The sequence below is a fragment of the Manihot esculenta genome, chromosome 12 (genome assembly GCF_001659605.2).
Source record: "Manihot esculenta cultivar AM560-2 chromosome 12, M.esculenta_v8, whole genome shotgun sequence".
Lineage (NCBI taxonomy): Eukaryota > Viridiplantae > Streptophyta > Magnoliopsida > Malpighiales > Euphorbiaceae > Manihot > Manihot esculenta.
In genome coordinates, this window is record NC_035172.2 from 3,078,970 (window position 1) to 3,095,387 (window position 16,418).

The 16,418-nt window shown below is 30.7% G+C and overlaps 2 protein-coding genes across 2 annotated transcripts; both read left to right on the forward strand.

Moving 5' to 3' along the window:
• Positions 1 to 4,719: 4,719 nt before the first annotated feature.
• On the forward strand, positions 4,720 to 10,647 carry LOC110628263 (protein NPGR2). Its single transcript, XM_021774839.2, has 6 exons — positions 4,720 to 5,070; positions 5,585 to 5,862; positions 6,702 to 6,954; positions 7,997 to 9,213; positions 9,685 to 9,838; positions 10,181 to 10,647. The coding sequence occupies exons 2-6, from the start codon at positions 5,608 to 5,610 to the stop codon at positions 10,498 to 10,500; spliced, it is 2,199 nt and encodes a 732-aa protein (XP_021630531.1). The 5' UTR covers positions 4,720 to 5,070; positions 5,585 to 5,607; the 3' UTR covers positions 10,501 to 10,647.
• Positions 10,648 to 11,875: 1,228 nt separating this feature from the next.
• LOC110627751 (rho GDP-dissociation inhibitor 1) lies at positions 11,876 to 16,010 on the forward strand. The gene is made up of 5 exons (XM_021774111.2): positions 11,876 to 12,337; positions 12,773 to 12,836; positions 13,219 to 13,440; positions 14,075 to 14,199; positions 15,585 to 16,010. Exons 1-5 carry the CDS (start codon positions 12,125 to 12,127, stop codon positions 15,645 to 15,647), a joined length of 687 nt encoding a protein of 228 aa, XP_021629803.2. The 5' UTR covers positions 11,876 to 12,124; the 3' UTR covers positions 15,648 to 16,010.
• Positions 16,011 to 16,418: the final 408 nt, after the last annotated feature.

Here is a 16,418-nt window from a genome sequence, read left to right on the forward strand (position 1 = left end):
TTATAATTTCATAAGTAATAAAATTATATATCATTATTTTTTTATAGCGGAAAATAAAATTTAGTACAAGGCCCATTCCAAACCCACCACAGGAAACCCAAATTCATTGATTAATTATATTATAATATTTTAGTTGTATAATTTTATCTATTTTTTATTATCTTAATATTATTCTTATTTTTATTTTTATAGTATAATAACATATATTTTATTTATTATAGTTTTATTTATTTTTATAAAAATCTGTTATAATATTTTATAATATTTAATAAAATTTAATATATATATACTTGAAAAATTAACTTTTTTTAAATTATTATTTATTACTATTATTAATAAATCAATCATTCAAATTTAAAAAATTTATTAGAATATTTTTATTTTTTTATTAATAAAATAATCATTTTATCATATTCTATTTATTTTTACTATTAAAAATATAACAAAAATTAAATTACCTCTTATTTTTGTATTCTTCAAATTTTATTCTTAACACAAGAGAGACTATTTTATTAATAAAAAGAAAAAATAATTACATTTTAATAAATTTTTAAAAATATAAAAATTAATTTATTAATAATAACAATATTTAAAAGTTAAATAAAAAATTTATTAAAAATAAAATTGAATTTTAAAATTTTATACTTTTATTTTTTTATTTATCTTTAATAAACAAACGTAAGAAATATTTAATTGAAAAAAAAATAAAAATATTTTAATAAGTTTTTAAAAATTTTATTAATAATAGAAATATTTAAAAATTAAATAATAATTTTTTAATGTATAAAAATAAAATAAATAAAAATTATAAAATAGGGAGAATATTATATAATTAATTATATTATGTAGATTGATTAATTTTAATTGATTGATAATCTGCAGTTGGGCGGTGTGGATATTATAATATTTGATGTCTCCATCAGAATTCGTAAGCCAAAGAGGCGGCACAGGCACCGTCAATGCCTCTCTCTAAATCTAGTCTATTTTCCTTCTAGGAAAAATAATCTATTGAATAGTCCCTTATTTTTATCGTGGTCACATATTATTATGTATTTTTTATATAAAATAAATAAATAAATAAATTAATATTATTCAAAAGATTTTATAGAGTTCCAACTCATTATATTAAATATTTCATTAAAATTCACATAAGTATTATATATTTATACATATAAGAGTTTAATTAATTTTATATAAATATTTAATTCACAATAATTAAATTAATAGATTTAAATTTATTCTATTAAATAATTAATTATAAATTATTTTTAAAAAATAAATAAACAAATCACTATCCAATTAAGCAGCGGCAGCCCCTCCATTGGAAACACGGCCGCCAGTCGCGCATTTAATTTCGAAAATGTTATACGTAATTCAATAATATTTTTAAAGAATAAAACCTTCAGTATCAATTATTAATTTTAACTAAAACGTTTAATTTTGTCAATTTAATTATAAAATTTTCATATTATTTATAATTTTAATAATAAATGAAAAAGTAAGAATTTAATTCATAATTAACATAATAACTTATATGATAAGTTTGATCATTTGGATTGATTTCATTAATGACAAATTTAATTTTAAAATTATATAAATTGATAGGAAAAATATTATCTTTTAAAAATAAGATTTTGATTAGAAACTATTCACGACTTATAAATTCATCTAAATTTAACTATATATATATATATTAATAATTTTATAGCATTTAATTTTTTATTTTCTTTATTTTTTTAAAAAATAAAAAAATTATAAAAATAATTGATGATCTGAATTTGAAAAAATTAAGATTTCTTTTGTCATCTAGTAATGTATAACTACTGCCACTGTACTACAATATTATCTACAATATTATATGTTCTTATTACCGTCACAGAATTGTACGAATGGATATACATGCCTTCTCACCATTGTCCGCAGCTATTTAATTCTCTTTCGACACTCGTGCTGCTAGAATCATAGTATAATTGGGCCTGTTCTCTTACTCTCTTATCACATCAGAAGAGTTAGGTCCCATTCTGAAGAGCCCTGAACTCCTATCAATTTAGCCTACGTAATTGGAGTTATTTTACTTAATGAGTTTTAGTGAATTTTGGCCTTGACTTCAATATAAAAACTCGATTATGTTTCGAATAATAGTGACTCAGTAGTTATAATAACTCTAGATGAATTGATTTGATAATGTATCTCATAATTAAGTAGGATGCATTAATTGGATAATTAAGTAAAAGACATTCTGAAATTATATTAAAAAATTAATTCGAGAATTTTCTATTATGAAAATAATTATAATATCAAGAAGCTAAAAATATTAGTAAATTTAAAAATTATTTTCAACATTTAAATCAGTCAGATATATATTTCCATGGATAAATTTTAGCAATGTATAATATACGACTAGGAATACTTATCTCTACAAATAAAAAAGAGTGCAGAAGTGATTGAGCTGTAAAGGGAAATTTTTTTTCTGCCCGATAGATTCTAGGGTTTCTGAAAGTTGACTGGGAAACTTATATAATTAATCTTTTTCATATAATAATTTTATTATAAAATGCTTATATATGTATATATATATATATTGTTACAGTTTTTTTTTTAAAGAAAAAAAAAACTACTAACATACCTTCACAAGCCTATGTAACAGAAAAAAAAATTATAAAAAGAAAAAGAAAAAGAGGACTCCGAATTTTGCAAGTGGTTTGGAGTTTTGGACTTCTTTTTTTACGAAGGATGCCTCTCCCTGTATATGTTTCTGTTTTTTTACGAACACGAGATTTAAATTTTATGTATTTTTTTTAAAGCCCAATACATGATAAGCCCAAAATAATACAAGAAAAGTAGCCTAGAGCCCACAACCAAAACTATCTCATATAGAAGGCCCACTATACAGAGCCCTCATAAGCAGCTATCAACTCAAATTCACCAACCTGACTCCGTCAACCTGAAGACGTCCGTCTCTATCAAATGTGCAACATCTAGAGATGGAGAAGATGCCTGAGAAGGTTGGAGGGGCTCAATAATTGAAGCAACAATGGATGCCTTAAAAGTTTGTAGCTTTCCATCAATCCATGAAAAATCATCATTTAAATTTATAATATATAAAAAAAATCAACTACCCATATTATATTTTTAACTGCAAAACAACCAATTATATATATATAATTCAATTTAATTTAATTTTTATAAATACTAAAATTTTAATTTTTAATTTAATTTTAAATTAAACTGAATGAATACTTTAGGATGTTAAGGAACACATCTCATGAGTGATTTATTTAATAGCATAAACTACATTATATTTAGGGGTGTAAATGAATCAAACCGTTCGTGAGCTATTCGAGGTTCGATTCGATAAAAGCTCGACCGAGCTCGACTCGATTTCTAAACGAGGCAAACTCGAACTTAATTTTTAGGCTTGTTTGATAAACGAGCCCAACTTGAGCTCCATAGTATTCGGCTCGTTTCTGAGTTCATGAGCAGGCTCGCGAATAGACTCATGAACGGTCTCGTTAAGCAAACTGAAATTACTATCATAAGAGAAATAAACTCAAACCCTACATATACTTTAATGAGCAAAATCTAAATTTTTTAAAATTCAGCTCTATATAATTTAGTTACACTCTTAAACTTGCATATATTTAAATCATTAAGATTTAAAAACTCATCTTTATAAGTTTACATGCTAATTTGTAGATATACTTATTTAACTAAAATTATTTTAACTAAAATTATTTTAGTTTTAAACTAAAACTCATTATACATGTAAATAAATTAAATTACTCGTAAACTATTCGAGACTCAACTCGATAAAAACTCGATTCAGCTCGATAAAAACTCGACTCGTCTAAGCTCGTTTGCTAAATGAGCCAAGCTTGAACCTTTTAATACTCGGTTCGAGTTCGATATGAGTAAAGCTTGAATTCGGCTCAAACTCAAAAAAATTTTAACAAACTAAGTTTGAGTTCTTCAAAACTCGACTCAGCTCGATTCGTTTACACCCCTAATTATATTATAACCTCCCAGCCCCAGCATTTATACATCTCACCAGATCTCTCAACTCATATTTATTTTCCATGGCCAAGGTCTATGGACTAACATGTTTGAGATGCAGCTATTGAAAACTCGAAATTAAATAATTATTAATTTAACAATCATTAAATTAAATATTTATATTATATTTATTGTAAATATTTTAATTATTTTATATATATTTCAATACACATGGTTGATTTATAAATTATTAAACTCGTTAAATAAAAATAATCTTATATATCTAGATGAATTGCAATTATTGAATTCAATTAATTACTGGAAAAATTAATTATTTAGTTATCTAAATTTATTATATTAAACAGAGTTAATTAATTGTCTCAAATATAAATTCAATTACATATAAAAACAAATTTAGCAATTATTATGCTAAAATATATAAATAAATTTATTCAGTGATTATTAAATATAAATTCATCACTTAATAATTAAAAAAGGTTTTTAAAAAAGTTGATCGATCACTCATAACTGGTAAACTGCCAGTTGTGGCTGTGAATCACGTTATGCGTTTATAACCGCTAAAAGTGCCGGCTTAAAAACACAAGAATCAGTCCTACGTGGCAGAAGATTAGCCAGTGCCACCGTGGTAATTTTTTTCTAGCGGGTCCCACAAACAGAATTTCTCTTGTCAAAGAAAACTTTTTTTATTCAATAATTATTTTTTTTTTCTTTTTTCATTTTTCCTCGAAGTTGATTCCCAATCTTCGCTCACACGATCCAGTTCAAACTCCGTTCCCTGTTCTATTAAATATCTGATTGATACTATTAAACCCAGAAAAGTGTTGATCAAATTAAACTAAGTCCCAAAAGAGCAAAAAGAGAATTCAAGGAGGCAGAAAGGAAAAGGAAAGATAAGAAAAGGAAAAAGGAAAGCAGGTTGAAGTTGCTTGCTTTGTTTGGATGGATGCTTGATTTTTTTAAAGAATTTCAAAGGAAAGGGCTTTGATTGCATAGAATTCAGAAGATGGGTCTTGCTAGTTATGCTGTTTGGGGCTTTTACTTTTGGAAAAACAAAAGGTGAGTGCTTTTTTTCGTTCTACATAAACTTGGTTGATTATGATGGGATGTGTTCTTGTTGGGAATTGTCTTTGATGTTAAGCTGATTATTAAATTTTATGATGCTTTTTAGGATTTGGGGCTTAATTTGGGATGTTGGTTGTATTTTTTTGAAAGTGGGGTTTTCGGAATTTTGATGAGTTTGGGGTTTGATAGGCGCTTCTGTTTGTGGTTTTTGAGTGCTCGATTTGGGGTTTTGGGTTTTAATTTTTCTAATTAAAGTTGGCATCTTTCATGTGCTAGTTTCTTTCTTATTTCTGTTCGTAAACTTGGTTGCTTTAATGTCAGATTCTGACATGTTTTGTTGGCACTTCTTAGTGTCCTAGTCAGTTTCACATCTGAGCTCATGAATTTTGTTTGATCTCTGTCTCTTAAATTGTAGTACTACATCATTTGATATGTATAAACTCTTCTAAGTTTGTAGTTTAGCATTTTATGTTGAGAATCTAATTGCTGCTGCTGGTGTTGCTTGAAGACTACTGAATTTAGTGAAACGGTATGAAGAGTAAATTTAAAGTGAAAAGGAGAGGCATACTTAAGCAAAACTTAGAGAAGATTATGAACTGCCTTTGCTCTGGAGAGCAACCAAGGCCTGTGGATGAAATGGTACCTTCGTCTGAATCTCTTGCAACCAAGGACTATTCATTAGGTGGTTATTCTTCTAGAAATGGTGAAGCAGACCAGAGGCCAGATACCAGCAATATAGAAGAAGCTGAATTAACCCTTCGTGAACGTGGTTCTTTGAACTATGAGGTTTGCTTCTTCTGGCACTGTAGCTTTTAACTTTGCTTACTTCCATATCAATCTCTCTGGTTCTGAGTAATTCCGCTTCTTATTAAGTTGACATCACATAACAAACTTCAGAATCCCTTATCTCTTCTTACTTTCTTATTAAACCTTGGAAGAATTAGGTATTGATGTTTGATTAATTTTTTTCAGGTTTTTATGTCACTTTGCTCTTCTTTTTCTTTCTTTCTTTTTGGCTATTGGTGATGCAAGCTTTTGTTTAAGAATCATCAGATCACGAGTTCACAACATTTTCTCAATTAAACCCTAATACTCTAATACAATTGTTTTGAATGCATTGACTAACACCAAAGCTTTGAAGAACCTATTTGACCAGTCCGCTTAGCGCTACTTAAGGCCATTTCTACTGTTGGATCATAGTTGATCATGTCTTTAGATAGCATTCAGTAACATACTCTGAGTGACTAGTTTTGCAATAAACATCTCCAACTCAAGAACCTAAAGATCTGATGAGCACCTAAAATGTTATTCACATGCTTGGAAAGAACAAGATTGGTTCATGCATCACAACCCTTGCGTTACTAAAACCCTGCTTGAGCTCACCAGAATCCGAAGCATTCCTCTTATTTTTCTTAGTACATTGTTTTTCAAATTGTATGCGGTTGGTGCTGCATTAAAATCATAACATATGCCTTCTTCCTCAACTTGCCAATTAGTAATTTACCAATCTTGGTTGATGGACTATCGTCTCGTTTCTTAATCAGTAGCCTAAAACAAGTCAACTTTGTGGATTTTTATTTCATGATGGTTCGTCTTTTTTAGATGAAAATGTGTGCATTTTGCAGGAAGCAAGAGCATTACTGGGAAGAATTGAATATCAAAAAGGAAACATAGAAGCTGCTTTACATGTATTTGAAGGAATAGATATTGGTTCAATAATTCCCAAGATGAAAATTAGTCTTTCTAGAAAAGGAGCACACCGTAGGCGGCATTCACAAAATTTTGCCACCCCTCCAATGTCTGTTCATGCTGTCAGTTTGCTTTTGGAATCAGTCTTTCTAAAAGCAAAATCACTGCAGCATCTTGGGAGGTTTAATGGTACTTTCTGTTTGCTAGTTCACATATCACCTGCTTTCATTTTCTTGAGATCTGTAATCTTATTTTAAGTTTTTGATTTATTACTTGATGAATTTTTTAGCTTATTCTGTGCCCTGGATACGCTAGGCTTGCATAATATGTTTATTGTATTGTTTTATTTGCATTCCTTTCATTTATATAATAACTTGGTGGATAAAAAAGAATTGCTTGTTGCTCTATCAAAATTTTCATAGAAATTCAGAAGGTGATAACTTGGTATTGGAAGTTGTAAGGAACATAATGAGGATTTCAAATAAAAACATGATGTGGCCTTGTAAGAGCTGTCATAGTGGAAATTAAGCTGTGCAGTTCATTACCTTTTCACTACTGTTCCATTGTGAGATAACCATTTCGTCTCATATCTCTGTTGTTTGATGCATAATGCTTTCTCCTTCCCTTTTTATTTGTCCATCTCCATAAGCTCAACTTTGGAAAGAGCATCATTTACTGGTTTTTCTAAGTAACATGTTTCCTAACTATCTTTACCTGTATCTTTAATACCTCTCTTTAATTTCCAGAAAGTAAATAAAAGTGTGACGGAGGGAATATCAATTAAAATTTGTGTCACTTTTAACTGCTTTTTTTAAACAAAAAGAAAAAGAAGAAGACTTCTAACGTGTACTTTATTAAATAGTTGGTAACTTCCAAAGCACCTTACTATATGAATCTATAAAGAGTAATGTGCATTTCTATATCCTGGGGCACTCTACTTATGATGTCCATTTTTTTTTATATATTTATAGATTGTGTCATATGAAAAGCCCTGGTTGTAGTTGTGCTCTTTGTGAGTGTATTCCTTTGTCACCCACATCTGCAGGATGATCCTCTCTTTCTTGCTCTTTCTCTCTCTCTCTGTGGCATGTACTTGCACACACACGTATACATGCTCATTCTTTATTAAATAGAATCAAAAGAATGAAAAAGAAAAATACCTATGAATGAGATGCACATAGCAATATATCAGTATGACTAATGTGTAGTGTATTTCAAATCATTCCTGCAGAAGCCGCTCAATCTTGCAAAGTTATTCTGGACATAGTTGAATCTTCATTACCAGAAGGCTTGCCTGAAAACTTTGCTGCTGACTGTAAATTGCAGGAGACTCTTAACAAGACTGTTGAGTTGCTTCCAGAACTATGGAAACTTGCTGATTGCCCTCGTGAAGCAATCCTGTCATACCGGCGGGCTCTCCTTCATCAATGGAATCTTGATGCGGAAACAACTGCACGGATTCAAAAGGAGTTTGCCATTTTTCTTCTATATAGTGGAGGCGAAGCATGCCCCCCAAACCTTCGCTCTCAGATGGACAGTTCATTTGTTCCTAGAAACAACATAGAAGAGGCTATACTTCTGTTGATGATACTGCTAAGGAAAGTTTCACTCAAAAGAATTGAGTGGGATGAATCGATCTTAAATCACCTTTCTTTTGCTCTCTCAGTGTCAGGGGATTTAAAAGCATTAGCCAATCAAGTTGAGGAATTGCATCCTGGTATCATCGGTCGAAGAGAAACATTTTATATGCTAGCTCTTTGTTATCATGGTGCTGGTGAGGATTTGGTTTCTCTGAACCTGCTTAGGAAATTATTACATGTTAGAGAGGATCCGAAGTGTGTCCCTGCCTTACTGTTGGCATCAAAAGTTTGTGGAAATATCCCTAAACTTGCAGAAGAAGGACTAAATTATTCCCGCAGATCCCTTGAAAACTTGGAAAGTGGATGTGAAAAATTGGAAAGTGTTGCTAATTTTTTGCTGGGAGTCTTACTTTCAGCGTATTCTAGATCAGCTATTGCTGATTCTGAGAGGATCGCAAGACAATCTGAGGCATTGCAGGTTCTGGAATCAGCAGGAAAAATGACAAGAATGAAAGACTCCTGTATTCTTTACCATCTCAGTTTGGAAAATGCAGAGCAAAGGAAACTGGATACAGCACTTCACTATGCTTCACGCTTGTTGAAACTGGAAACTGGATCTAATATTAAAGGATGGTTACTGTTGGCCAGGATCTTATCTGCTCAGAAACGGTATGTAGATGCTGAAGCTGTTATTAGTGCTGCCTTGGATCAGACCGGGAAATGGGATCAGGGAGAGCTGTTGAGAACTCAAGCTAAACTTCAAATTGCACAGGGTCATTTAAAGGGTGCTGTTAAGACATATGGGCATCTTCTCGCCATTCTTCAAGTTCAGACTAAAAGCTTTAGTTCTGGGAAGAAGTCCCGTAAGGTCTGTCACTTGATTCCCAGCAACAGTTATCAGCTTAATCATAAATAACGTTAGTTGACTCACTATTTGAAAACTGAAAGCATAACATATGTGTTTTTCTTTTTTCATTCAGTACCCTTGAGTGGTATTTGGGTGTAGTAATCTGCTACTGCCTTGAGCTCTGTTCCAGGTGATAAGAGTGTGTTTGATATGAATTCTAGGTCAAGCAAGGAGGGGGACAAAAGTACAAGTCTACTTGTTGGGATGAGGGTTATGTATAGTTAGATATATTGGGTTGGAAATTATTATCTTTACTATAGACAGTTGTGGTTTGCTGGATCAACTACTTAATTAACCACGTTTTCACTGAGGGTCTCTCTCTCTCTCTCTCTCTTCTCATCTCGTAATTTGTTGAGCATTTTTCTGCAAGACAATGCATTAGTTTATAAATTTATATGTATATATTTTACCTTTTTGCATTAATTTTGACAGGGCAATGGAAACCCTACTGGAAGTTTGGAACTGGAAGTTTGGCATGATCTGGCTTCTGTCTACATAAGCCTATCACAGTGGAATGATGCTGAAGTTTGTCTTTCCAAATCTAAGGCCATTAGTTATTACTCAGCTTCAAGATGCTATACAACTGGTAAATTCACACATCACTTTCGGGTTTTATCAAATCTTCTATGCATAAAATATTTATGGATACTCAAGCTACAATTTACAGCCACACGGCAATGACAACCCCTTCAAAGTTCTAGTTGTCTTGATCAAGAAGCCGGAAAATATTGTTCATTGGTTGATGAATACACTGAAAAATTTTCAAATTTGTGATTGATTCAACCAACATACTTGAGTTATAAATCTTTATATCTACAGGAAATCAAACCTCTTACCATGCTTTCCCATCTCTCTCACGCTGACACAACTGGCGTTTTTGCTTGGTTTGATTCAGAACCTGATTATTTCTTCTTTTATTATATTGCAGGAATGCTTTATGAAAGCAAGGGCCTCCACAGAGAAGCACTGAAAGCCTTCACTGGTGCCCTGGAAATTGATCCCACACATGTCCCAAGCTTGGTATCTACAGCTGTGGTTCTTAGACGGCTCGGAAACCAAACAAATGAAATAGTGAGATCCTTTCTAATGGATGCTCTACGGCTTGACAGAATGAATTCATCTGCATGGTATAACCTGGGTTTGCACTATAAAGCTGAGGGCAGTGCATCTTCCTTTCAAGAAGCAGCTGAATGCTTCGAGGCTGCAGCCTTTCTTGAAGAATCAGCACCAGTTGAACCTTTCAGATGACCAGATCTATTGAGAAGTGACAAGTTTCATTACTCTGCATTCTTTGGTATTTTGGCGAGATACGTTTTTTCATGAGTTTTGTATATTGTAGCATTTCACACAATAAGAATTAAAAAAGAAAAAAAAATATGAAAAAATCTTATATTCTGAATTGCATTGTTTCTAAATTATATTATTTTAATCAAATTAATGATTTTAATTTGAAGTAATTATTGTTATTATTATTATTGAAGTAATTAAATGATTTTATCAAATTAATGTGCAAATATAAATTACAATTTAGTTAAATTAAGGATTTCTACTATTTAAATCAAATTAAATTATTTTCACAAAACATATATTTAGATTATAATTTTTTTTTTACAATTTTATCTAAATTGTAAATCGCCAAAAAAAATTCTCAAATTTTGAAAAAAATTCTCAAGGAGAAATCTCCGGCCGTTGCGCCGAGATTGGTTGATGGATTATCGCCTTACACGACCCCACGTGTTCTTTTTCCATTTCTTATAACGTCCTTTTCATTAAAAAAAAAAAAAAATCAGACCAATCATAAATTGCAGAATATATATTTGCACAAGTAAAACTTAGCTTAAAGGTTTATTTAATCGGAGCTAATTCAATTTGAAATTTTAAATAATATTTTAACTATATTATTATATTTATGAGTATTTTCACTCATTTATTATATTAATATTTATACAAAATTATATATTAATAAATATTATCATAGATATAAAGAGATAAATAATATTTTATTTTATATTAATTTGCAAACATGCTATAATGTATAAGGGTGAATTTAATAACATTTAAAATAAAATTAAAGAAATTTTAGGAAAAAAATTGAAGTAACGAGGTTAAATTTAAAATATTTTTAAAACTGAGGAACTTTGGGCAAAAATTAATCAAAATAAAAAATAATAAGGAAAATAATTTATTATATAGGAAAATATTAACTCATTTTCCTTTCTCATATTATTTAAATATTTTTCTATAATATAATTAAAAATTTTATGAAAAATTATTTATGATATATTTCTATAAAATAATTATTTTATGAAAAATTATTTAATTAATAAAAATAATGACATTTTTAAAATATAAAAATATTAATAATTTTTGTAATAATAAAATACGAATATTATTTTAATTAATAACATTGCTATTAATTTAATATAATTTTTATTATATTATAAAAAAAATATTTATATATTTAAAATATTAATATTCGTTAATTTAATATATTTTTCATAAATGATTATTTTATAAAAACAAATTACTTTATATAAATTTATAATAAAAATATAAAATTTTCATTTATTTCTATAATAAAATAAATTTACTTTATTTTAACCATAGAAATTCCCACATAATTTAGTCTCCACTGTCCGCTTTGAAACCAACACAGCACAGAGCGAATTGAGACAGGACAAAGGCAAAGGAATAAATAAAACTCAGTACTAGAGAGGAGTCAGCAGCCAGGGATCACTGCCTCTGCTTTGTCTGCAACATTTCAATACAGATTTAAAGTTGAAAACTTCAAAGGATTTTTCAGTGGTTTTATACTTTTTTCAGTCACAGAAGAGAAAGAGAGAGAGAGAGAGAGAGAGAGAGAGAGAGAGAGATGGAGGGTGGGAAGAGAATCGAAGCAGGTCCATCCACAACAGGAGAAGTTGGTGAGAAAGAAGAGAGGCCGAAGAAAATGGCAGAGAAAGCAATGGCTGAAGCTGTTATTGATTATGAAGAAGAGGAGGAGGAGGAGGATAATGGGGTTCCTGTTCCTGGTTTTGTACCCGGGCCTTTGCTCTCTCTCAAGGAACAGATTGAAAAAGATCAGGTGTGTATTCTTTTTCTTCTTCTTTGAACACTCATTTCGTTTCTGAACTTCCTGTTATCTTCAAAATTTTTAGTCTAATGTCCTTGACGAAGTTCTGATCTTGTATCTATTCTCTGTTTGGTTGCTCAGAAAATATGCAGTGTACAATTTTACTGGGAATTGATCGAATTGAGTTTTTCTATCTGGGAGGCCTAGTAGTAAAAGCTGTAGTCAACAATTTTCTTTGGCTAGTACCCATCCACTCCCACCCATTTTCCTTATTTTAACATAATATAAAAGGACAAAATTTCTCTTAACTGGGTAGTGTGAATAGTCCCAAATTTTATCTGTTTTCCTTGTATTTTAGATGGGTTTTCTTGATATTAAAATTTTTTTTTATTGTGATTTGCTAACTTCTGTGCCTGAATAATTTTCTGAGTTACTCCATAATTGCAGGACGATGATAGCTTAAGGAGGTGGAAAGAGAAGCTACTTGGTTGTGTTGAGGGTGACTTAAATGGTTTGTATATGGGGGCCTTTTTTATTTACCATCTTTTACACTTTGTTGGATCTTAAATTAAGAGGAAATGAGGAGAAAAATTTTATTATGATGGTAAGGATATATCTCTAATTTTAATACAAATAGTATTTGATTTCTCATTTTTCCTCCATTTGAGAGAAATGTTTTGGAGCAATGAAGAGAGTTTGGAAAATCAGATTTTTACTTCATTTCTCCTCTTTTCGCCCTTCTGTATTCTGTCCAAACAAGAGAAATTATAGAAATGGAATATGTTTTTTCCTTTTATCTTCTGTTAATTTCCCTCAATCCAAACAAAGGGTTAGTCTATATGAGAGTTTGTCATGCTTCACATCATCACAAGTTCATGCCTTTGTTTTGTTAGGCCAAATGGAACCTGAAGTGAAGTTTCAGTCTATAGGAATTATATCCAGTGACTTCGGGGAAATAAATACTCCTCTACCTGTTGATGACAATCGGAGCGGCCAACTCCTTTTTACTCTCAAAGAAGGATCTCAATATCAATTTAAGCTAACATTTAATGTTCTTCACAATATAGTTTCTGGTCTAACCTACTCAAATACTGTGTGGAAAGGGGGACTCCAAGGTGCAGAATCATGTTCTTTTCTGTATTTGTTTATTTATTTATTTCTAACTTTATGGTTGTAAAAGAATAGAGTTGTAGACTTACCTAATCCACCTCTGAGAAGAATTTGTCAGTCCGAAATTGCCATAATCATCCTCAATACATAATCTCACTGAACATTAAGTTGGTTATATTGGATATTTTCCTCCATTACAATGGATTTAGGATACATTTGAAAGCAAAAACCAAAATGAAAATGAGTTGGTGCTATTTTCCTTTTTCGTTTGTGTTTTTGTATTCAATTTCATTTCAGGGTAATATGGCATTTAAGCCTCAAGTTTTTAGCATGAGAATATCCTCTTATTGCATTAGCCCCTAGAAAATCAGATCATCTTTCAACCTTTAAGGAAGAGAAATCTGTTTTAGCCAAATAATGTACTGTTTAATCATGGTAGATCCAGAATGTATGGTTAGCTTATCTTTCCCTGCGTTTCTCATGTTTATACTGTCTTGTTAGAGAACAAAGTTGTGAGCTTGAATGCTAGAGCTACTGGCTACTCAGCAATGATTCATCTTTTTGTTCTTGCCCTGCCATTTGTTTGATTTTTGTTGTTATGTTTAGTAGTATAAAGGATGTTTTTCCATTGATTGTCAGTTGACCAAAGCAAAGGAATGCTGGGTACTTTTGCTCCTCACCAGGAATCTTATGTGCATACTTTGGAGGAGGAGACTACTCCATCTGGTCTGCTGGCGAGGGGAATTTACACAGCACAGCTTAAGGTACATTTATGTGATAATGTTTAAGATCTGCATACCATAGTTGTTAAAGCTGTGGGGGCTCAAGGCACAAGAGAACAGTTCTCAGTGCTTCAGCTCTTGAAAGGTGAGTGGCCTTCAATAGAAGCTCACATTTTTGTCAAGGCGCGTGCCTAGGCATGCCTCTGAAATATTTTGCAGAAATCTCTAGATTCTCTCAGTTGTCTCTTAAAGATTGACTCATATGTATCTACACAAACACCACACACAAAGTTATACGTGTTCAAGGAATGTATATAGGAGTAAAGCTCATTACAAGGGTGAAATTATGTTGAAATTGCAGCCATGGGCTTATCTCAATGATTACTACATATTGTTGAATCTCTGAGTCTCAAGTTCAACACCTCTATCCCTTAACCTTATAATAATAATAAAAAAGACTAGAACTTCATTTAATTTTGGAATGAGATTTGTTAATTCCTCCAAATTTCTTGATATATGGTGATTTTCCTATCTTACATTTCATATGACCAATTTGTTATGAGTTGATATTACTATTTATAAATTTCCCATCAGTTAGTTGTCATGAATTGACTTTCCTTTTTCTTTCTTTTTTTAGTTTTTTATTTTTTCTGCTTTTGCTTAACTTTTATAAAAGAAAATGCTGCACTATTACTATAAGCAGCAATGTGCAACTAATGAAAGAAAACAGCTTAGATTGACAATATATAACTTTATAACAGAAGACTTGAGTTACTCTTAATATTGATTATTATTATTATTTGGTTAAATGATTGGGAAAATCTACTTGTATTAGAGGCAGCAAATTCCTATTCTGATAGGACTTTTGCATATTCTTCCCTTTTTCTGGAGGATCGGGTGGGGATCTAAGGCTCCAGAACCCTTTTTTGTGCTTTTGGTTGAATGTTTTGGAAAATCAATTTGTACTGGAGGAAGCAAATTGTTATTTTGATAGAACTTTTGCATCTTTTTTTTGGAGGATTGGGTGGCGATGACCCAATTCTATGCCTTTCTCCTCATTTTCTGGAGGTGTGTTCTGATAAGTTTACTTTGTTACATATCTTAAAACATCATGAAGTTCTATTCGCCTTTGTGCATGATTGAATCCAAGTATATTCTTCTGATACAGTTCTTTGTTGATATCAGCAAAAAGAGAAGTGTTACTGGCAATTTTGATGGCTACATCTCTGAATCATTTGGCCAAACAATTGCTAGAAATTGTATCCAAAGTAACAAAATGTGAACTGAGATATATATTTCATTGATAGCTATAGTAGCTAAGAGTTAGTCTCTGAATATGCATCTAAAACATCACAATGCATTATAAAAATTTTGCATTTACATTTGTGTTGAACTTTAACTTACATTCTTATCGCTGTTCCTTGCAGTTCGAAGATGATGACAGAAGATGTCATATGGATCTGAAATATTCCTTTGAGATCAAGGCATAAGTGTAAAGAATCTGATACCGCGATATCAGGGTTTATCTCTCTAGTATTCCTAGGTTGGAATAAAAACGGTTGAAAAGAAGAAGAATGATAAAAAGAGTAGATGCCTTGCATAAGAAACTCATCACTTTGTCATGAAAGGATGTTACGGGACCCAGTTATTATTGATGGTCACAAGACGATGGATTGGAAAGGAACACATTGAAGCGAGCTCTTAACATTTCAATCAAACTTGTTAATTAGAAAGTCTTGAATATCAATGTGTTTTAATTAATTTGCTTCATTTCTTACTCATGAACTTACTTGTTAATTAGAAAGTCTTGAATATCAATGTGTTTATAATTAATTTGCTTCATTTCTTACTCATGAACTTGCCTATATAAACATATGAGTCTTATACAAGAGTTCCTAACAAATTAAACATCATACGGTACTTGATAAAAACAAAAAAAGGAATATTCTAATCTCAATAATAGTAAAAAATTAACAATAATTAAGATTAATTGATTTTGGTAAAAACATTTTCAATATTTAGACTTTGTTGAACAACGAATTTTGTCTATTTGCATCCCTAAATTTGCTCACTGAGAAGCTTCTAATATCATTGGGGTCACAAAAATGGGCCTTAGCTTCCCTTCAAATCCATGAATAGAATAATGTAAAATTTCATGAAGCCAACCAAAGATTTACCCATCTCTGCAAAGTTTCAGCTCTATGAATTGAAAAGAATGATTAACGTATAGCAAGGGAGAAAAATTTTGAATACAAGTTCCA

Coding starts and splice junctions, on each gene's coding strand:
- LOC110628263 (XM_021774839.2), top strand. CDS start 5,608: ATGAAGAGTAAATTTAAAGTGAAAAGGAGAGGCATACTTAAGCAAAAC. Junction 6,955..7,996: donor GCATCTTGGGAGGTTTAATG/GTACTTTCTGTT, acceptor TCATTCCTGCAG/AAGCCGCTCAATCTTGCAAA. Junction 9,214..9,684: donor CTGGGAAGAAGTCCCGTAAG/GTCTGTCACTTG, acceptor TAATTTTGACAG/GGCAATGGAAACCCTACTGG.
- LOC110627751 (XM_021774111.2), top strand. CDS start 12,125: ATGGAGGGTGGGAAGAGAATCGAAGCAGGTCCATCCACAACAGGAGAA. Junction 12,338..12,772: donor AACAGATTGAAAAAGATCAG/GTGTGTATTCTT, acceptor CCATAATTGCAG/GACGATGATAGCTTAAGGAG. Junction 12,837..13,218: donor TGTTGAGGGTGACTTAAATG/GTTTGTATATGG, acceptor TTGTTTTGTTAG/GCCAAATGGAACCTGAAGTG.